The sequence below is a fragment of the Lonchura striata genome, chromosome Z, assembly GCF_046129695.1.
Source record: "Lonchura striata isolate bLonStr1 chromosome Z, bLonStr1.mat, whole genome shotgun sequence".
Classification (NCBI taxonomy): Eukaryota; Metazoa; Chordata; class Aves; order Passeriformes; family Estrildidae; genus Lonchura; species Lonchura striata.
Genome location: NC_134642.1, coordinates 56,407,524 through 56,431,598, shown reverse-complemented (window position 1 = coordinate 56,431,598; position 24,075 = coordinate 56,407,524). Strand labels below are relative to the sequence as shown.

General features: G+C 37.4%; 1 protein-coding gene across 5 annotated transcripts in view; it reads right to left on the bottom strand.

The window, feature by feature from the left end:
• The window catches only part of DTWD2 (DTW motif tRNA-uridine aminocarboxypropyltransferase 2), a 98,863-nt gene that overhangs the window by 49,595 nt on the left and 25,193 nt on the right, over positions 1 to 24,075 (bottom strand). For all 5 annotated transcript variants that reach the window (XM_077790263.1, XM_077790266.1, XM_031507506.2 and 2 more), the window contains exons 3-4: positions 21,249 to 21,343; positions 10,205 to 10,394 (exon numbers count right to left, since the gene is read on the bottom strand). In XM_077790263.1, the coding sequence (XP_077646389.1) occupies positions 10,205 to 10,394; positions 21,249 to 21,343 (285 nt within the window). The remainder of the gene's footprint in view (positions 1 to 10,204; positions 10,395 to 21,248; positions 21,344 to 24,075) is intronic.

Here is a 24,075-nt window from a genome sequence, read left to right as displayed (position 1 = left end):
GCCCAACCTGTGGGTGTGTCAGGGATTGCCATGACCTGGGTGTAGGACCTTGCACTTGTACTTTGTTGAAGTTCTTGATGTTCACACAGTCCCACTTTTCAAGCCTGTCCAAGATCCCTCTGGCTGGCATCCCTTGCCTCTGGCATGTCCCTGCCCCACACAGCATGGTGTCAACAGGGAGCTTGCTGCAGGTGCTCTTGATGCCACTGTCCCTGTCACCAACAAAGGTGTTGAACAGTACCAGCCCCAGTGCCAACCCTGAGGGACATGTATGATCCCCTTTGTTTCTTCTATAAATATTTACAACCACAAGAAGCAAAAAATCCAGAAGAAAACAAAAATAAAACCAAAAACCCGCTCCAAAAAAGCAAGAAACAAAACGCCACCAACCAGGAGGCCTTGCTATCTTTAAAGGATGCAACATACATTTGTTTTCAGTTAAAACAGATAACTTGAAGTCCAAGTGCACATAAGATGCAGTTCTAACCCAAAAGGAACAGTTTTAACCTGTAAAAGAACACAGCATGAGGCAGATCCAAATGTCAAAAAAACTAAGAGCTAACAGACAGTAAAAGTGTAAGGAAAGGAAAATATTCACAGGTAAGATATAAAGGAAGATATGATTGGCCTAGGAATATTTGGATTATATATTCTGGAAAAATAATTTAAATACCACCTGGTTATGGTCTTAGTTTCTGAAATTGCATGATTTGACCTATAACTAAGGAATTAAATAATTTAATACTGCCATTAAGTTACAGAAAAATAATTATATTTAAGTACAAGTCATATAGGCTATTCATGCCATTTCGTAAAATGACTATGCATTTCCAGTTAATTTCCAGGCATTGTATTTTTTTTTTTTTTTTTATTTAGAGAAAAAAAAAATCTAGAAATTATTTCTGGTAATATCTCTGCCTACATTTAAAAAATTAATGTCAGCCAACAGTTCAATATTTTATGTGGCACTATTCTTTTAATAATTAATAAAACAGGAAAGTGTGGCAAGGGAATTCAGTCAGTGAGCAGAGTATGAATGTAGATAATGGGGTCATGAAATGAAGAAAGAAAAACTAATTACTTGTATTGTCACAGCTATATAAATATAATTACTTGCAAATATCAGAATATTGAAAATGAAAATTAAACACTTCAGTGTAAAAATGTAGCATCATTGCAATGATACTGGTCTTTGGAACCTACTAATTATTTTTGCTTTATGTAATTTCTTGTTTTCTTACTGCATGTGAATAGCAGAAAGCATTTCCTTGGATAGGGGAACAGCAGCAGAAGAAGCTCCCAAGAATAATTTTGGCAAGGGCAGAAGGGAACACAAAAAGAAAGAGTAAAAGAATAAAAAAGTATTCAATTAATCTAGCTATTTGAAAACAAATTCAATCAAAATTAAATATATTTCCAGTTTACTTTTTACAAAATGTTCATATCCCATGAGAATATCAGCATGGGTACAATGGTACAAAATTTGCAAATGCTCCTGAACTGTTCTAGCACCTGGCTATTCAGACATTTGTCAAAGGGTTTGACAACAATTATGAAAGGAGAAAAGATAAAGCAAAGCCTCTGCCCAAGTGTGAGGAGTCAATTCAGTTTTGTTTTGCTTCAACAGTGGTTGTCAGAGGCATGTGAGGGAGAGGTTGCAAATGTCCAGGAGGCAGCGAGGAGAAGGTGGAGGAAAGCCTTATCTCCAGGGAGACTTCTCTTGGCAACCATTTAATGTCTCACATGGGACAGGCAGTTAGCAGGGGAACATCACAGACACTGTACCCCAGAGACACTCTCCAGTCAGATGGTAAAAGGTCTCTGCCAATGAACTGCCCTAGGACATGGGGCCAATGGTCTCCTGTCAGCAGGCGGACTTTGGGAGGAGGCAGGGCATAAAAAGTAACATGAGAAGCTCGAGGTGGCTGTTCTGTTCTTAGCCTTTTGACTCTTTTCAAACATGGTTTTTGAGTGTGGGCTTTTGGCTTGGGGCTGTGCTTTTGTTTTTGCGGCTTGGTAATTCAAGGGGCTTTTCTGAGACTTGTATTTTGAGACTTCCTTTTCAAAACTTGCTTTTGAATGGAGGTTTTTTGAGCCTTACGCTTTTGCCCTAGGCCCAGCCTTTTGGCTTTCCTGCCCCTTGCTGGCTCTTGCTTGCCCTTGCATCTGCCCTGCCTCCCTATCCTCTTAACCAATGACCTGCCTGCTGCATCTCTGTGTCCCTGCCTGAGCCCATGCCTCATGGACATCAACAGCACTCCCTCACCTCCAATGGTAATGCCCTCTCTTTCCTTCTGTTTTGTCTCCCTCTTTTCTTCCTCTTGCTCTGCCTTCTCTAGACCTCTTTGGTAGAGTAACTCCTTTTTATCTTGCTCTCTCATTACCAATAAATGGATCCAAGATGCAATAGCTGCCTTACTTGGCTTAATTTTTGTTTCCAACCATCATTATTAAAATAACTCCTCACAGTTCCCCGCAGTGGAACATGGCACCAAGAATAAAGAAGTATACACTTCTGACATCTGGTAAATAATCTCACACCCTTCAGTCACAATGAAAATGTCACTGTATTGAGAGATAATAAATACATACTTATGATCAGAAAAATGTCAATGACCAATCTAATTCAAATTAACCTAAATGTTACAAGGACAGAATGCTGTTCATTGCTCAGCATCATATCTCAACTATGCCTACAATCCTGACCCAAAATAATTCCCAGTTCTCTTCCTTTGATCTCAGTTTTCTCAAACAGCAATTTCTTACAGTAATAGCATAAAACATTTTGTTGTCTTGAGTTAATTTTTTTCAATTTTTTGTTGTAATAAGACATCAGCTAAAACCACACCAAACATTTCACAGTATGTACCAGCTGTTATTATGTTTATCTTACAAGTCATCATACACAGGAAAGTTTATGAACTACTTAATGAAAACAAATTTTCTTGCTACTGCAAAAATTGTACAATAGGGAAAAAAAAACAATATAATGTACAAACAAAAAATTATTATCAAGGCTCACAGAGCCTACTTCACTCTAAGGACTACTGGGCTACTCTGTGGGATTATTAGTAAAATCACCAGTGTCATACACAGATAGATAAGAAATGTGTTTGGAACAAGTCAGTGAAAATGCACTGTTTTTCTTCCATAAGTACAGATGGATGGTTGAATCAATACTTTCCAGGACCAGCCTTATGTCATGGTTTGACATGGTCACCAATTGGTTTGATCCCAACTTCCTGAGAAAATTCCCTTCCATGTCAAACCACAACACTTTACTAGTTTTCCCTGCTGCAACCACTGTGGCTGGCCCTTGTTGCCTTGGGATTTCATTTGCCTCCTGCCCACCTGCACTCTTTATTCATGATGTTACTTCTTTTCATTGCAGAATTAAACTGGACATTGTTCATTTCTTTAGGTTCTATGGTAAAATTTAGTATTGAATTTCTCTCATGCAAATTGTAAACTGTAACAAATAAAAGTAGAATGAGAAAGCATAAAGATAAAAGGAGACAGTAAAAAAATTCATTTACTACTTGGCACTTAAGTATTATTATTTATTACTATTTATTATTTAGCCCTCATAAAATCATTTGCTGAAGTCTTGCAAATATGGAGATAAGAAAAAGTATCTTTCTCTGTATCTCCTGAGCTCATTTAATAGATTTTATAAAAAATTCAGAGAGCAATCAGAATAAGAGTCAATTAAGATACAGCCAGATGACAATAGTGACTTGATATTTTGCTTTTACTTCTGTTATGGGTGTTTTCTGTGTGAAGATTAACAAATGGTTTTATATTTCCACTTTTACATTCATTGTAATCCACTCTCAAGGTGTTAGGACAGTTTGCTATACAATATAAACTGTATAACACTTGTGTCTGTGAGCACTAACCACATTAGAAGGAAGTTCTGACTTTCTCTATACGGAATTTATCTGAATATCACAGTACACTTTAGAGTAACTGCTTGCTCCATAAATGAAATTCCTCTGATTTTTGAACATGCTTTCAGAAACAAAATGCTACTCATTTCTTCATCCCCTAGGCTTGAAAGTGGCAAATTCCCAAATAAAGTTTTATGTGAATATACCAGAGGACTAGATCACAAACCCCATTTACTGTTAAAAAGTATGATATAACTATTCAATGAACCTCAAACCATCACAGTTTCTCCATGAACTCATTCATTACTTTACCCGTCATTAACAGAAAAATAAAAAATTAAATTCAGCATTTGCTCACCTATGAACAGTGCAGAGCTGAGCAAATTAAATTATGCATTAATTTTGTATTGATAGTTCTGGTATTGCTGCAAATTGAATTGCTGACAGAAGACCCTAAGCCAACTACAATTTAGTGTCTACATATTTTGACACTTTAGCATTTCATCACATCTGCCATACAATTTGCTTTAGACCAGGTGGCATTTTATGATGTCCTTCAGGGGAAGCCCATGGGACTCTCCTACCTAGTAACTCCAGCAGCAGCACTTCAATTGAAAAGAAGGTGAACCCTTAGAAGAATGGGGTTTTTAAATGTCTTTTCTTTTAAATAAAAAGAGTGGCAAGGGTTTGTCCCTCACTTTCCATACTCCATGAGCAGTTCCTTTCTTTCTTTTTTAGTGCTCAGTGAGGTCTTGAGAATAGCTGGCAGGTCCCTTCAATGATTCGTACAGAAGAGGGTTAAGAATGCTCTCCTGAAGAATCCCTATGATGACAGAGTTTCAAGCAAGCTGTTTGATAAGACTTATTCTCAGACATCCCCTATCATCTGTGAATGTATGCTTACCCAGCAGAGGCAACACAGAAACCATAAACACAATTCAGTAAGTGCTACTCTGCACAACATGAAGTTTTGACAAGAGCAACAAGGTAAGTTGGCAAAGAATTTTTAAAACAGATGTTAATGTGACTGGTGAAAGATCAAAACTCTGGAATCTCAAAGACCAGTTTGTGTTGACAACTGCTCAGGCATATTACATGATGGCCAGTGAACAATTGAAAAGAAACAGAAATGCCTATTTGTTTAATAAATATTTAACCACACAATCTTCCAAACTGTAACAGATTTAGGCCATGTTTCTCAGAAGCTGAGGATAAGAAAAGCTCCCCCTGCCTGACAAATTACTGAAGTTCTCTTCCATTGACTGGAGTTCTAGACAGCAAATAACCTTGACATTTCAAATTTATAGGGCCTTTTCAGAAGACAGAATATCAACTATAAAGTGGCATCATTGCTTTTAATTAACCAGTTGATGAGGTCAAAGAACAAAGTTTCTTATCATTGGCAACACCTTTTGTACACTTTTCCTTTGTATTGAACACAGAAAAGCATTTTGAGGTTTTGGGGTTTTTTTGGTAGTACTATGGTATTTTAATTTAACAGTAAGTGTTCTTAACAAGCTGATTACATTGTTTGCAAACAGAATTACATTTAGCAGACTGTACCCACCTTATACACAGAGAATGTCACAAAAAGGTCAGACAGAAGAGAGTAAATAAACTCAGCAGGAATGACCCTTTGACAAATGCAGTGCTGAGTAAGAACATTTGTGTGGTACCTTGAAACTTTGTAGTTTATTGCCACAAACAAATTCATAAATCACCGTGAAGGTCTTGCCTCAAAACCATTATGTTTACCTTTAATAGGCAGCAAATGTACAACCTATTTTAACAGCTTTATGATGATGCATTTTACCACAGGATTCCTAGGATCTCATATAAATATGAGCAGTTAAAAAAAATGTTTAAGAAAGAAAGCATATGGTAGCATTTACCTCACCTACTAGCAGATCACATTTTTTTCTAGTTCATTTCAAGCCCATCAGACTGTATAATGAAGCAAATAAATTCAATAGGAAAAATGGGGGAAACTGAATTTAAGAAAATGTTTAACTACTCTGGGCAAAATTTGGATAGGATACCTGAGCTGAAAGCCCATCATACATAGGAAGACATAAACACCTCAGGTTTATTTATTTATTTATTTTCATAGAATCATAGACTAGTTTAATTGGAAAGCACTTTTCAAGGGTCATTTAGTCCAGACCCCCTCCACCTGGTCTTGTTGAACCTCATGAGGCCAGGTTCCACAGGTCCACTTCTCGAGCTTGCTCAGATCTCCTCTGAATGATGTCCCATCTTTCAGGAGTGTCATCCCACCACTCAGCTTGTAGTCATCTATCTGCAAATCTGCTGTGGGTGCACTTGATCCCTTTGTCTGTGTCATTCCTGAAGATACTAAATAACACTGCTTCCAGTAGAGACCACTGACGGTACCCGTTGCCATTGATTGCCACTGGAACCATTGACCCTCACTAAGCTACTACCCTCTGGATGTCACTGTTCACTTACTTCCTCATCCAACTAACTGTATACCTATCCAATCCATCTCTCTCCAATTTAGAGAAAAGAAGTTGTGTGGGGTCAAAAGCTCTACAGGAATCCAGATAGATGACACCTGTATCCCTTTCCCATAGTCCTGTCCACTGATGTAGCCCCTCCATTGTAGAAAGGGCTGGAACTAGATGATTTTTAAGGTCCCTTCCAACCCAAACCATTCTACAGTTCTCTAATTTGCAAAAGAAATTTTTGTAGACACTACAGAAGACCTTAAACGAATTGCCAAGGCAGTAAAAAGCAAGTAAGGTGAGCTGCAATGAACTCAGGTACAAATACTGGAGAGGGTATCCAAGAGACTGGGTGGATTGCTGGCTGAAACATTTCGGGCACATGTGGGGATAAAGGAAAGGCTGGGCCTTGCCTTTGTTGAGGCGATGCCTCGCCCCACACACCTATCCCCTGGGCCTGTATCGCAGCCCTACAGTGGCCACCACTACTTGGCATGACAGAGGCAATACTCCACACCTGGCCCTGGAGCCCGTCTTGCCCCAGAGCAGCCAATGAGGGAAGTGCCATCTGGGGAAAGGGCACAGGAAAGCCGAAGGGTAGTTTAGCCAGGACAGGAAGCAAGCACAGATCTTGACTCTTCTTCCTGCTGGACTTCCAATCAACTGAACACCATGAACCAGAAGTGCTCTTTTATACAGCTTTTCTGTCTCTCTCTCTTTCTTCTAATTTCCTCTGACTGGAGTTTTGAAAAACTTAAAACTGGATGGGCTTGGAGTCTGCTAAGCTGAATGAGGCATCAAGTGAACGCTTTGTGAAGTGTTTTATGTTGATTGTATGTTTTGAACTTTTGCCCAAGTTCTCTGCTTTTCTGAAGTTGGCATTAAAGCTTACTTTTTTAATTTGACTGCTTGAGGATATCCTGTCAGCATTTCTCCCATGCATCTAACTCTGAGTACATGAAAAACTGTGATCCCCTTTTTAAGAGGCTGTCAAACCATTTTTTGAGGCTTTACAAGTATTATTTTACATATGATGGAAGTAAATCTACAAAGACTGCATATATTAAGAGAGAGTCTTGCATAAAGCTAATCAGTCATCATATTTGATTACTACTACTAAACAGAAGGTCAGCAAATTGGAATCCCAGTTCCAATTAACAATTAAAAGAATTTCTGTACTGGACCAACAGTTTTTCAATTTGTAATACTACAAGAAGTGTATAAGGTGTATTTTGTACAAAGATTTCAATGCAGAAAAAATCTCATCATCAATGGTATTGCCTAAGTGCATAACAATTTGACAATTCCAAATCTGGTTCAGGATTTGAAATATTGTCTTCTCTGTATGAAAAGTCCAAAATGTACATAGCTAATGTAGTTAGATGCCTGAGTTCTCTTCTAGTTGTATGTGAATTTTTATGCACTTTTTTAATATGAGGCTTCTGGGCTTGAAAGGGACAGCATGCGTGGATTCAAGCAAGCAGATGTTGAATTGCACCACCACCAGCGGCAGTCGCCGGAGCCGGGCAGGAGCTCCCCAGAAAGGAACCGTCTCCCACATTACTGCTAATTTTAACTATTAAGAAGCTTCTAGGGGGCTGCACAGGTGCCTCAAGCTAATTTCAACACAAAATTACCAAACTGAGTCAAACATGCATGTATATGCACAGCGGTCCAACACAGCCTTTGCATTGCTTTGCACTCAGTGGGTGTCTTCACTGAGCCTTATGTATCTCACAGGTGACTAATTGCAGCTACAGAACAAGGTCTAAGTTGGCACAGCACAGCACAAATAAAGCTACAATAATAGTCAAACCACTAAATGTAGCCTTTAAACTTGATCTAAGAAACTGAAGTCAGTCAGGTCATACTTCAGCATGGGAAAATAGTTTTTCCTGCAGGAAGCTATTTTTGTGTTTGGGAACTCCAACAATATCATCATAACACAGCCATGTGATTTGAATAACAGAAAGTATCAAGTAGCATATAAAATAAAATCAAACCAAATATTGATTTTAGCTCTGACATATTTACCAGATGGATTAAACCATCTACCACAGTTTAAGAAAAAATTAATACTTTTATTAACATAATACTTAAAGAATCACTCTATCACTGTATTCATTTACTCTAAGAATTTAAACCCTTTAAAAAAGAGCAGCAATGCAATCCCAATAAAAAAGGACAGGGATGGCAGAATATACCTTTCCTTGAAAAAAGGGTCGGATACAAAGTAGAGCATTGATGAAGAAATGCAAATGTTAAAGACTGCAATCAATGCAATACAGAATTCAAGTACGCACAAAGAAGCAAATCTCCTAAGAATGTTTTTTTATATTCATGCTGTCTGCTGATGTTTTTCCCTAGAGCTTGAAGTATGATCCTTTGCATCACTGTTTCATAAATCAATGTCTCTGAACTTTCTCAGAAATGAAGTCTATGAGTCACCCCAGTGACCAATCACATCTGGTCGTTACTTCTGCAAAGTCTTACACCCTGTACAGAGGTGCCAGCTTGCAGGGAGGGAAGGTACACAGTACCCAGTTATCAACTTCCATCCAGAAAATCTCTCTGGGCTGTCACATCTTTACAGGTTTTTATCCATGTTCATGTACAGAGAGTTATAGATTAACACCCTACACCTAAATTTGCTCCTACGGCTATAAAATTTTGTACAAAACATCTTAACATACAGAAAACAGTTATGGGCAAATTAGGTGTCTATAAAACTACATGTAGATGTGACGTATACCTAGTCTTTGTGGTGTAATAAACTCCTATGATAGGAACATATTTGTTTGTAAACATGAATTTTTTTTTTCATTTCTTATAGTGCACACATACATCTTAATAACTTGGTGAAATCTAATGCAATAGTAAAATAAATGTTAATTAAAGTAACAAACTGGGTATCATGGATTTTTAAAATATAAATTATTTATATATTTATTAATTTTGTTAAATAAGATTTCATGCATTATAGTCAACACTACTGCTCAATTTTCCAATAGTTTTTTGGTATACTATCTCAGCACATTTTCATTACATCATTTTTACTTGCTCTATCACTTCAAAGTCTTTATCAGCTCCAATTTGCCTTAGGCAATACTTTTAATACTTTTAAAAGCATTACTTGTATGTAAAATGGTCCATAAGTTTGCTGTCCATTATTTTAATAAAATAAACAATTTAAAAGTCCCAGAGATACTAACTATAATCCAATGATGAAGGGAATTATGTTTTCCATTAGTAAACCTGTTGATATTAATAATTTTTCTAAAATGCACTTTCAGTTTTATCCCTGAATAAAAATTGCAGCTTTAGCAAAAAATTAAATGTAGACAAAGAATCCTAGTCTGATGAAAATACTTAAGATCTAGACACAAAATTCTTCACACAGTCAAATGGACAGTATTTGTAACACGTTACCTGAGACAGAACTTTTAATACTGTGGAGACCACATATGAGAGGGATGTGACCATTTTCTAATAGGATGAAAATTCACCTTTCAGCTTTCCTGTTTCGGCACTCAATCTATATATTCCAACATCTTAAACAAGATACTAAAATTTTCTACACAAATTAGTTTTTAATCTTGCAAAACAATTATTCACTATGAAGTTACATACACTAACTCAAAAACAAACAAAAGTAAATTTCAAGTGAGAAAGTAGAAACCTCAATATTTAGAATCATCTTTACAATCTTACAGATTGCTTAAATAATTGCTCAAGCTGTCTTCTCTTGTTAGCTGATTTCATCCTCAGAAAACCACTCCCTTCTGACTGATCATAATGAAGCAGCTATTAGACAAAGTTTGAATTTTTATTTTACAATTTATAACTCACCTGCTTCGGAAGGCGGAAGAGAGAATTTTTGTAAAATATATCTTTAGCCTGACTCCATGTTCCATCAATGATAATCATAACAGATGGACTAGAAGACATCACTGCAACTTCTTCCAAATTGGTTGCTTCGGCTCCAGGATACAAAATTAGAGTTTTGGGATTTCTACACACAGTTGCTAATTCAGGATACCTTCAATGCACAGAAAGAACAAAATTAAATTAATTATTGAAAGTATTCATGACATACACATACTTTCAAATCTTAGCTCCCACTCATCTCCACCATATTTTACTTAGAATGCCTCTTTCTCATCTATCACCTTCACCTTCCAACACTTCAGAAGTTGTTGGTTTTCCCCAGCTTCTAAGTGGAGAAGTCAAAAAATCCCACAAAAGTGACCAATGAAAGCTGAATAAAGCAGTATGTCATATATTTTCCAATGCTTAATCACTACTCTAATGAGTAGTGGAGCCGAAGACATTTTGAATTCTTTACCAGAATTTAATACACATATTCTAGAAAAATTTGTTCAAACACTTGGCATAAAGTTACTGCAATTATCCCATTTTTATCCTTCTATATATGCAGCATATTAGCAATTAATGGTCCACACCTATAGGACACTTTTGAGAATGTTATAATTTCCATTGGTTTGGGTTTTGTTTTAATTACTACTTAAACTAACTGGCACAGTTATAGTTCCCATACTTTTACACTCTCTTCTTCCTTCCTGTTGCCTTCTACGTTTGTCAATGGTACCACAGGAGTAACAATTGTCTATTAAGTGTACAGTTAATGTACATGGAAACTCCTGAAGTTTTTGCAGGACACCACTGTCTTAGTCTATAAAAACCTGTGAAAGACATTGTCATTTAAATAGAACTCCAGATCTCAAAAGCCAAGCATAAACTAGTCTGGCCTGAACACTCCAAGGATAGGACAGCCACAGTTTCAATAAGTTTGGAAACCTAGGGCAAGGGGAATATTTCTGTCCACCCTGAAGGGTTCTGACTCCCAGGGAAGCACTGACTTTGACCCTCATTCATGGAGAAGGCCTCCAAAGCCTTCTTCAGAGACCACAAAACTGTGAAATAGATTATAGAGAGTAGTATAGTATGTCACTTGGGTGAGAAATTTAGGTTTTAGGATTTTTAGCATTTTGTAGATGGGGACAAGATAGAGGGTATAGGGTGTTGTCCTGTGTTCCTTTATCTTCCTTCTTCTTTCTTCATGGGTTTAGCTGGTATCTTGTAATTGGGTAGAAAAATCTGCATTATGGGTCTTTCGGGGTCTGTTATTGGGTTACAAGGGAAAATAATCTAGGTGTCACTTCCTAATTGGGCAACTTAGTTTTTGATGAGGCTTAAAAGGCCTTGTAACATGAGATTGTTAGCCATTTTTGTGCTGTTTTCATGTATGCAAGGTCTGGTGCAGATAGTGTGCTGAAGTTTTGATAAGATAACAATAAAACAAGAAGCTGAAGACCAAAAAAGTCCAGTGCATCTCCCTTTCCTGATACAAAACTGCTCCAGGAGGGTTTCCCCTGTCAGGAGAGCCCCCACGGGAAGGCCAAACGTGGGACCAACAAAGCCATAAGTAAGCAACCTGCTTCCATGCCTCACTCCCATAAGGGTAAACAATTTATTCCTAGTATCTAATCTAAACCTACTACTGACAGTTTAAAACCATTTCCCTTGTTCTAGACCTTGCAAAAGTCCCTCTCCAGCTTTCTTGAAACCCCCTTTAGGTACCAAAAGGCTTCTATAAGGTCTCCCTTGGAGCCTTCTCTTCTCCAGACTGAAGAATTCTAACTCTCAGCCTTTCCCATAAGAGATGTGTTCAGCCCTCTGATCATCTTCATGGCCTTCCTCTGGACTCATTCCAACATGTCCATGGCCCATATCTTTTCTGTGTTGAGGGTCCAGGGCTGGACACAGTACTCCACATGGGGTCTCACCAGAATGGAGCAGTCAAGCAGACTGGTAGGGGAGAACCCAAGAAAAGTCTAGTCGTGCAATAAAGGCTGCAGTACTTGTCTGAAACTCATTTCTCAGTCTTCAGTCTCACCTCAATCAGAAAGCATGAAGAAATATAAAGCAAGGATTGACTGTCCAAAGTATGTGACATCAAATAAGAAATTAATTCTACATAGTACCTCAGTGGTTATAAGGTGTAACTGATTTGGTAAGATGAGAAGAGCTACATGCAGTTGAAACACCATGTGAAGTGGAAAGAGAAGCCAGCACACCTCAGGTATATCAGAATGGGATTAACAATAGCCAGCACATAAAGTGGGCTCTTCATGATACCTATCAAGACCCACTAGGTGCAAGATCATGGACACAAACACAGGCATACTGTAAATACCTAAGTTCACACTGAGAAATTCCTATTGTCACTGCCACCTGGAGCTTTTAAGTTTCAGGAACCAGGAACCTGCACCACTTCTCCAAAAATCAAGCAAGAATAATGTGTACTTGCAGGGGGAAGCATTGGTAAGAGTGAGGAGGACTAGGGAAGAAAGAAATGGTTCAGAATGAATTTTGAGTTTATACACATGAGGTGTACTTAAACCTGGATTCCATTACCACTCTCTGAGGAAGCATGTGAAAAAAAACAATTTTGAGATGTTAAATTCAGACAGAAGTCCAAGACATTGAGATCCTGAGATTAAGACTCAAATGGGACCATACAGGATGTACATGAATGAATGTGGAATGAGTAAGCCTGGAGATAGTATTCCACCACCTGACCACCCTCACTGCCAGCCTCCTCCCTCCAGCAAACAGTCCAAACTGATTCAACAGTTTGTTTCAAACTGATTCAATGTTTCTTTCCTGTCATCATTTATTACAAAGAACAAACACACAAACAAATAAACAAAAACAAAACATAATGACCTGTCTTTCCCAAATTAACAGGAAAATAATTGTAAATAGAAACTCGAAATCTGTAAGATAAGTCTGTGGCAAACAGAAGTACCTGGAAACTTCTCTGCCCACTATTTTTTTAAGCCTTACTTACATTATAGTAATTTGGTATCATTTTAGTTTAACCACCAGTCTTGTTACATAAAATCAAAAGCAAGGGGCTTTTCCCATTACACAGTATCTAATATGCAAGGCTTAAACCTAAAAAACTGGTTATTATTTTCATGTTTACCTTGAGAAACCACATTTCCAAAGAGCAGGACTGTCCTAATTCTGAGGCAGAAGAGATTTTAACTCCTCTTAGAGGATTAAAAAAAAAGGAATTCTTAAAACTATTCCAAATCTGTATTGATTATGAAGCTTTTTAAGTTCAAATTACGAACACCACAACTGATGTTTTAGTGGACAATACACTGAAAACAATGGTTTTCAATGCATACTCATCCAAGGATCATAGAATCATCACAAAATCATAGCATGGCTTGGTTGGAAGGGACCTGAAACATCATCCCAGTCCAACCTCCTTGCCACAACACCTCCCACTAGACCAGGCTGCTCAGAGCCCCATCCAACCGGCCTTGAACATATCACGACAGGGCATCCACAGCTTCTCTGGGCAGTCTTTCCCAGTGCCTCACCACTCCAGAAGTAAAGAACTTCTTAATTTTTAATCTAAACCTACTTTCTTTCACTTTGAATCCATTCCTCCTTGTTCTGTCACTAAATGTCTTCGTAAATCGTCTCTCTCCATCCATCTGGTAGGCTCCATTCCTGTACTAGAAGGTTGCAATTAGCTCATCTCCTTTCCAGGATGAACAATCTCAACTCTCCTAGTCTTTCCTCTTCCTAGTCCTTCCATACCTTTAATTCCCACCAAATGTTACTTCCATGACTTCCCCAACACTGGACATGTAAGATTTAACCATCCTGTCTAGACTGTGTTTTTGCTAAAAAATTTCAGACCAGATGATCCTTGAAGTCGCCTTCCATGCTGGTATTCTGTAATTCTATAGTACATATGTAATGAATATCAACAGCCAATGATGGCCCTTAGCTGCTCTTATCCTCAAAACAGAATGACATCAAGAAATTGAAGGAATATTCACTAGAAAGACTATACTGAAAAAAAATCCTTTATACAGACACAATGACATTTCCAATACTTCCATTGGCACTTTGCAGTACTTGCAGATTTTCAGACTTCAGAAAATGTTGGAATTCCCAAGAAAAAACAATTTGTATAATTTACAGCTGTAGTAATTTACTTCAATCCAAGATTTTTATTGCAACAATGAAAACTAACATCAATCTGAAGATAGTAATTTTCTCTTTCTATAAATACATCAATACAAATTTTTTTGTCTGCTTGACATGGCCAGCAGCCAACATAAAGTTCAAACAGATGATCTATTTAAAAGTTATGCTGTAAGATACAACTATGGCCTTGAGCTCCATAAGATAAATACTTACAATACTTGCTTCTCTTACAAAACAGCTTTAGTTTTGGTCTGCAGCAGGTATTGCAGGCTTTTATAATCCATTTAGCACAAAAACAATCTCTGCTAAGCAGAACTATTCAGATATTTCATTCATGTCTGAATATCGAACCGCTTTGTCACAAAAGATTCATGCATTCTCATGATTGTACTTCAGTAGCATTTCTTTATTTCTGGGATGCATGCTCTTGAAATGTGTAATTTAAACATAATCCCATTTTTGTATCATATACATTTTCATTACATATCTACTCAGCTGCTCTCAAACTCTCTAGATGGTTTTAATTCAACATGGATCCAGTGTGAAAGGCAAGCATTCCAATTTTAAAAATATAACACTGACATTTACTAGCAAATAATACTACTAATAAAGAATAGATGCTAATGTATTATCTGTAGAAAACTATCAGGTTAATGAGGACTTCTCAGTTTTTCTTATAATTTTTACTATCTCACCTTCATTATAGGCAGGTGCCTCTGCCTCCCTCAGTACTCCTATGCTTGGAAGACTGTGAACTGGCAAAATTCCTGTAAGGTAGTAATTTCCATCAGGTAATAACATGGATTTAAAAAAAGGTAACTATCCTCTGTCATTTCTACATTCAGAAAGAAGCTCTCAGGATCAGGACTGTAGCATAAGAGATATCCAGCAAGATTGCCTCTGTTTAATCTACTTTTTTATAGTTTATCTACTTTCTTTGTATGTAAAGCATAATCTTTAAGAACAGAAACAATAACACATTGATAATCATAGAACCGTTTACATTGGAAAGGACCTCAAAGACAATCAAGTCCAACTGGATCCTTAACACTGCAATGTCCACCACTAAACCATATCCCCAAACTCTTTATCTACAAGTCTTTTAAACACTTCCAGGATGGTGAGTCAACCACTTTCCTGGGCAGCTTGTTCCACTGCCTGGCAGTCCTTTTGCTGAGGAAATTTTCCAATCTAAACCTCTCATTGAAACACATCTCAGGAGTCATTTCTTTGTCTGTTGCTTGTTAGTTCAGAGAAGAAACCAACACTCACCTCACTACAACCTCTTTTCAGTTAGCTGTACAGAGTGAAGTCTTACCATATGTCATACAGGCTGTCAAGGTTTTGGTAGTAAGGAAGCTGAAAGAGTTATTGTGTTCCCTGTGAATATGCCCAGAATGGTGCTGCAGCCTGGGGAGAGCACACACACTGAGGGAGTGAGAAAATGCGAGGAGGAGGGATCAGCAGAAAGGAACTGTTCTGGACTTACTGCAAAGCTGAAGTCTATAGTACGCAAATTAAAAATAGCCAGAGAGAATGTTATTTAAATTATATTGAGAATCTGAAATTTGATATGGTAAACTACAGTTTTGGATGGAAATTAACACATGTTCAGTTAACCAGCTGAAAAATAATACCTGAAAAATAAAATAACGAATTACTTTCACACACAGAATGACAAAAGTTGTGACAGCCTGAAGATCTCTGCCTGCATCTAGTCCTTCTTGATTGAGGCAAGGGGCAAAAATGCATTCATTTAGTTTGATAGCATGACAGCAAAGCACACAAAAAAGCTCACAAAAAAGTTACCTGAATAAAGAAACACAACCTGTAAACAGTTTTACATTAGTTGATATTTGATATAGTAAGAATTATTCTATGTGAAGAAGCACTAGAAAGTGCCCTATCTGTTGTACATAACTACCTTGAACAGCTTTACAAAATCAACAGAAATAAGTTGCATTTTATTACTTTGAAAGTGAAACTACAAAATCTCCCGAGTGGTCCATTTAACTTCTGATCTAAACTACTGAACTACAGGAGGGCTGGCAAATATACTAGTATTTCATAGAATCACAGAACCGTAACATCATAGAATATGCAGAATTGTAAGGGACCCACAAGGATCATTGACTCAATTCCTGTCCCTGCTCAGGACACCGCAAGAGGACACCATCATGCACCTGAGAGTATTGACCGAATGCTTATTGAACTCAGACAGACTTGGTGCTGTGACCACTTCCTTTGGGAGCCTGTTCCAGGGCCCAAGAGCTCTCAGGATGAAAAGCCTTATCCTGGTATCCAACCTAAATATCCCCTGGCACAACTTCAGGCCATTCCCCTGGGTTCTGTTGCTGGTCACAAGAAAGAAGAGATCAGTATCTTTCCCTCCTCTTTCCCTCACAAGAAGTTGTAACTGTAGTGAGGTCTCCCCTCAGTCTCTTCTTCTCCAAGCTGAACAGACCAAGTGACCTCAGACACTCCTCACATGGCTTCCCCTTGAGGCCTTTCACCACCTTCATTGCTCTCTAACTGCTCAATGTCATTTATATTGTGGTGACCAAATCTGCACACAATATACAAATTGAGGCTGCCCCAGTGCAGAGCAGATCAGGACAATATCCTCCCCTGCCCAATGGCAATGCTGTCCTGATGCTCCCCAGGACAGGGCTGGCTCTCCTGGCTGCCAGGGCACTGCTGATTCATGTTCAACTTGCCATCAACCAGGACCCCCAGGTCCCTTTTCACATTGCTGCTTTCGAGCACCTCATTCCCCAGTCTACACACACAGCCAGAGCTACCCCATCCCAGGTGCAGAACCAGCACTTTATGTGGTTTGATTTCAGAGAGCAAAGCAGATAAATTTGTAATTCTTCCACACTGTCCTAAGTAACAAAGTGGTGGATGTAGAAATATTTGCATCTGGTGTCTTGTAAGTGTTCCTTCATTAGAATCTATAATTTTATCACAGCATCCAGAATCACCAAAGTGTGAATATTTGCAAGGAGGGAGGCTTGAGAATTATATTACCTTTCCAGGAAAATAAAATAAAGGCAAAATTATCCCATCCAAATAGTCACAAAATATAAAACGAAACTTAAAAACTATAGTGACAAGGTTGTTTATAAAAGTCTGGTACCAAAATAATTCAAATTTTTGACAAATTAGATATTAGATACAGTTGTTATCTCTGTTCAATATGTGCCCAGAATTACTCCTGAGTACAACAGTGTTATTATACAAAAACAATTGCCTACAAATTTTTATTAGTAGCCTAAAAAGAGCATTAATCCAATAAATTGTATTTTATTAATGTATAAGAGACAATAACTGTTTTTTGCCCTAACATTTCTATAGTGAATAGCAAATATACTGCTTTAATGTATTGTAGTTGTACAAGTCTACAAACAATGCAGGGAAAAGACATTAGCACTTTTTTTGCCCATATTACTACACTTCACTTTTTTGAAGTTCTGTATCTTTGTAGAAAGCATTTTAATACACATCCTTCTAGTATAAAGGATTTTGTAATGCAGTTTCAGAAAACCATACTATACAGTGTATATCCAGCTATGTAAATTATACCTTAACTTTGTATTCAGGAACAAGTAATCACTTTACTGACTTGAGACAACAGATGCCTTAGCTACCCCTCTGTTCTCCCCCACACTTTTGTATATTTCAACTTCCTTTGCTCACAATATCATGTGTATTAACAATAATATTCCATTTTTATTGAAGGAAAAGAAAACAGCAAATATTAACAACTCGCAAATGTGTTATTTTTACAATACCACCATGCTCTAAGTACTCATGCCAAACTGTTCACTTCTAGCTTAATCATTTTAGTACATCAAAGAAATCCCAGTATCTGATATTAATATAATCAATATCACAAAAAATGTCAGAGTTTAAGTCTTTGACTATTTGGTGTTAAAAAATTTAGATAACTGATGGAACTGGTCTTTCATTTGAGAAACGCTGTCTGATAAGCCAAGTCACCATGCACACACCTCATATTTCCATTAGAATTAAAATGCCAGATTGCAGGAAGAACAGAGAAAACTAGGAAAAAAATCACATACTGGCTCTTAAAAAACTAGATTAATCCCTTCTCATCTCTACCATTATGGTGTCAATATATGTTGAAGATACCAAGTTGTAGAAAGACTTTCCAAACTTGGTTCTTCAGCTTTTCTGCAATATAGGCAAATCAAGAATAAGATCCTGATTTTTCAGTCTTACTGTCATAACCATTGGACATCTAAATGTTACACTTTCATTCAGGTCATGCCAATTATTCCGTAGGACCCAATTCTGGAGCTTGTTATAAAATCCCTTTGTTCTCTTCATACATTTTGGATGCTGATTACAAAGCATTGGAAAAATAACCAAGATACACTTAGACAGCAAACATGCCTTCCCCTTTAAGTGATGGGCACTGAGAGCTACCCAGCTAAGATGGTACGTACACTGGCCCTTAAAAGCAGACTTCTGACAGCTCCAGATTCACCACTGTTAGTTTGCTGCTTGGCATGCCACTGCTAGAGCTGTGGCACTGCTGTGCTGGAGACTTCCAAAGAAAATCTGCTGCTGCATATGGCTTAGGTTTCACTCAAATCCATAATGACCATAATCCATAATTACTTATGCTCACAAAGGTTGTATTGAACTGTCCTGAGTTTTCAGAGCTGTTGCCAAGAGCTGCTGGATGCTCTAAAATAATACAAATATTTCCACTACCATTCTATTATGAATATTTATAAGAATATGGGAAACCATCCAGGTTATCACTTGGCCAAGTCTGACACATGTAGGGTTCTACATGCATGCAGAGAAAAGAATGTGGGCACCACATCATGCCTCCATCTCCAGGCACTGCCCACACACAAGGTCAGTGACAAGGTCACTGTCCACACACAAGGTCAGCAGAGATTTTGAGTTTTACTGGCTTATACCCTTCCAAACCATGCACTCCCAGTGGCAGCAGAGAAGGACACAAATAATGTCAGGTAACAACAGAAAGCAATGCATCAACAAATTTGAAGCCTTAGTGTGCTTCAAACCAATGATACTTCTACAATATACTAGCAAGCATTCTGTAATAACTTATTTCTTGAAAGTAAAAAAGACAGAAGTCTTGCCCTGACAGGGGTCAAGGTTGATTAAGTTGCCTGTACAGTAGGTACCAAACTGCTTAAAGACAGCATGGCTTTTAAGAAATCTAGAAAACAAACAAATCCTGTTTAGTTTGATGTGGCAAAAAATGTAAGATGAAGCACTGCAATTTGTGAGGTTTTAGAAGTCTCACAAGATACTTCAGCAAGGACTTTCAGCCTAAGAGAAGATTAAGGACCAGTACAGCCCTTTCCATTTACAGTAAACACTGAGATGTTTCTACAAGTCTGCAAAGTGCCTGTTCCTTTGTTTTTACAAGGAAGGAATATTGCTTAAAACATTAACTGAATTTATTTATAGCTATGAAGAAAAAACATGTAGCAATAACACATTGTAAAGCTGGAAAGTTAACTCTTATCCATCACTCTTCCTTCCTCTTCCCAAGAAGGTAGACATAAACTCAGTAACTGTGCACTCCCAATTTTTACAGTCTCACATGTACAGTACAAAGCAGGCACTACAGATGCTGAAAGTGTTACATTTTAGCCCCACACCTGGGTAACACAGATCACAAAAATCCGTATTAACCTAATGAAAATGTTCATTTCTATCACCACCTCCGGCATGGTTTATGGCAACAAAGTCTAACAGAATTTGAGGCTGAGATGTTCCACAAGAGGTTTTGACCTAAAGACAATCCTCTAGTTTAGAGAAACACCTCGGGATTCAAACTTGAAGCAGCTTTAATATTGTAAACATCAATTTAAAAGGATTCAAATATTTACTAGGGGCAGACTGTATTGACAGTGTTCTACCTGATGCGTATCAATTTGAAAATTTCATTTTCAGGTTTAATAAGAAGGGAGTAAAATCTCCCTGCAGCTTAAAATCATTGAGATAATTATTAGAGTTATCATAGAATACTGAAAGAAAAGCAAGGTATTTTTAATGTTTTCTAGTTAATACACAGGCAGCACAAAGATGTGCAAGCCTCATTCTGTATTTCCTTCCAACATTTTTGTACACTGAACTCTACAGAGAATTTCCTCTAAGGATCCAACTCAATCAACAATTAATTTCCTTTGTAAGTACTCATAATTTCTATTTGCTTTACTGAAAATGTGTGCAGTAAAACTTTACTGGCTTTGCACCAAGACCTTGTTTGTAAGATTTAGCTTCATCTAATCAAGATTAAAGATGCTATATGGGAAGGCAATATTTTCCTATGTCTCAGAATATTAGAAAAAAAAAATAATGTAAAAAAAATAATTTAAAAAATTCTGAGAGCTGTTTTCTTCTAATTAATTTTAAGGTTAAGAAAAAGTGAATGTATTTTTTTTTAATTTTAAAGAGTTTCTCACCATGAGGGTACTTTCTCAATTTCTCACACTTGAGTAAAAACTGTTAGTTTTACTTCAGTGACACCAAATGGTTAGTCAGATAAAGTAAATCAAAAAAGAACAAAATAGAATAGTACTAGGAAAGAACAGAACTGGAAACATATAAGAGTTTGAAAGTAGCCATCTGAACACTCCAAGAGCACAGAACTGAAACTGTAACCTAAAGGAAGAATATCAAGTGCTTCTGACTATCTTTGGAAATCAGAAGCTATTATCAAAAGTGAGTGTGCACAGTTGAAATAAAAATTAAGAGTGCTGTAGGCTATTTAAAAGGACACTGAAAGATATATTCCTATAACTTACAGAGAACCAGAAAATGCACAGGCAATCCTGCTCACCTGTCTTCGTTAAAACGTCGACCAACCAAAATTTTACATTTGTCTGGAGGAAGACAAGCTGCTAGCAAAGGTACTGTTCTTAACACTCGACTTTCCTGTAAAAAAATAAAAGTTACTTTGGAATAAAATCATGAAAGGCTTCTATGAATCTATCAAATACTGTTGACTGCAGACAGAGAAAAAATTTCAGCAGGTAACAAGGCAAAAATCTTCCGGACAAAAACCCCCAGTCTTGATGCTTCAAATTGTATTGTTTTGATTGACAATATTGAACTCAGTCTCAACTAATCTATGATCAACATCATAAATTTGAACTAGGCTATCAGTATAAAAAACAGTAACAAAACTTCAGAGAAAATCACAGAATAATAAATAGTGGGCAAAAAAAAAGCATTAGCATTAATGAAATAGTATCAGGATCAGTAGAAAACTAGGGTAGAGCTCAATTTCCACAGATACTAAAAAAAAACAATCTCTTGCAAGAAGAGACAGTGTGAAATGCAAACATTCTGCTGTCACTTCATTTCAGAGTAACCTAGACAATGACACCTACACTGCCATGATGACTTTTGTCTCATGCCATTCAAGCTGGGGTGACCAGGCACCTGAATACACCTTTGTTCCACAGGTGAGGAAGATTGACCAACACACCTGGGTGGAGAGCAGAGGCTTTTCATTTCTCAAAGAGGACTAAAGAGAGCTGTGTTGAAGCAGGACTTCAGAAAATTAAGGAAGAGGAAGTAATAACAGCTGAAGCAAACTATCTACTCCTAAAAAAGAGCAATATATTTCTGTGCTTTATTTAGCAGAGCTGGCAATGAACTTTTGTCTAGACAATAATTAGTACAATTTGAGCTTCAGTTTGTGTGATGTCAGATTTTGTTTTCCTATCAAGGAAGCAGACATATAGTTTTATCTTGCCCATAGTGAAGACAGCAAGCCAACACCAAAAATGGAAGTTCCAGTTTCTTTATTAGTCATAAGATGAACAAAGGAAGGTTATTAGCTGAATCTAGCAGGAGGCAAGACACTAAATGTCAGGTAAGGATCATGAAAGCCTTAAACCCAGTAAGACAAATAAGTTCTTACAATATTCTCAACCTGAATGTCGGATGATTCAGACAATGAACATTCAAACATCAGTCCCTAAATGGCATTAACTAATGAACCCCAGAGGTAGGGGTGAAGGGTTTGGTTTACCTTTTAATTTAAGAGCCCTATTTCAACAACAGAGTATTTCTGAACATGAGGCCCTGCTTAACTCATTCTGGGCATATATTGCTTCCACAAATACCAATGTGCAGCTGTCTGCATTCTCACATTGTCTTGCTACCAAAGTACTGTTAAAATAGTTTTCTGAAGACTTATTACTGTTGCCTAAATTTTTTATTAATTTTGCTTTTTCTGAACCTTATCTCCTGATCCTCTACAAACAAAACATCATGGAATTGAAGAAGTAGCTGTCCGACTACATCCACCATCCTTTTTCAAGGCAGCAGCAGCATGATGTCTTCTAGGGACAGACAATGATCAAAGTAACTTGGGAGTGAAGTGCCAGCAATGGGAGGGAGAAACATAGTTCAAACTGCCATCAATTTCTTCTACCTCAGAATAAGCCATCAACAGTGGTACAGTATAATTTGTTTTTATTTTGTCATAATTAAATAACATTCCAATTCAGCAGTCAGAGGCCTCCCTGCTTTATAAGAATTTAAGAAGTGGTAATAAAGGAACTGGAAGAAAATCAACTATATATCTCTGATAAGCAAAACCAAAAGAGTTGTCATCAGTCAGGAGAAAGTTATTCAACTGCTCCTTGCAATGTCATATCCCTACTTGAGAATTACCTTTCCTATCAAACAAATACATTCTCTTACTAACACAGGAAATAGAATTTTCCAATCTAAAAAAAATGGAAGCTAAATAAATAGGAAGCTAAAATATAAAATGCAAGGCAGAAAGGAATTGAGAACAGAAAGTTAAGAGCTGAATCAAACTAACATTAAAAATGTTTTATTAGTTACTAATTTTCCTCATTTAAAAAAATTGTATTTATCCAGTCTGTATGTAACATTATCATACCAGCAATTTTATATTTACTGGTTTGAAAGGGAGAAGTTACTCTCCTTTGTTCTCCTCGGAGATAGTAATTTGCAATTTTCTGCATAATAGTTATTTGCAACTCTTTGTTTATTCATTATGTGACTACTAAAGTACATAGATAGAAATAGGACTAAAGGACTTACATGGCAGGCTGACTTTGGTTGGCCTCTTGGTGCCCACCAGCCTCTCTTCCTTCTCAGCAGAATGGGATGGGGAAATAAGATGTAAATAAATCTGATAGGCAGAAGCAACGGGCAGAAGGAAAATAAATATATTTTATTCTCCTTTTCCTATCAGCAGGCAAAGTGCACCCACTTCCTGGGAAATAGGGCTTCAGCACATGTAGCAGTTCCTACACAAGCCTCAATGAGAGATGCCATTTGCCACCCACCTCTCGCAGCTGTGTTGTCATATGGTATGGAATATTCCCCTGGTCAGCCCAGCTTAGCTGTTCTGGATATGTGCCCTCCGATCTGTTGCCCACCCCCAAGCTACTGGCCTCTGAAAGCAGACTTGGAGGCACACCCCTGATGCTGAGTGAGCACTGCTCAGCAGTAGTCCAACCACTAGGAGCACAGATCTCTCAGACCTGCAGTGTGAAAAGCTAAGTCCCTTCCAGACTCAAGACAATTTACTTTTGCACTGGCATTTTTTGCATTTTCTGGGAGTTTGTGATAGTTTTGATTATCCATCTACAATGAAACAACAGTTCAAACTAATAGAA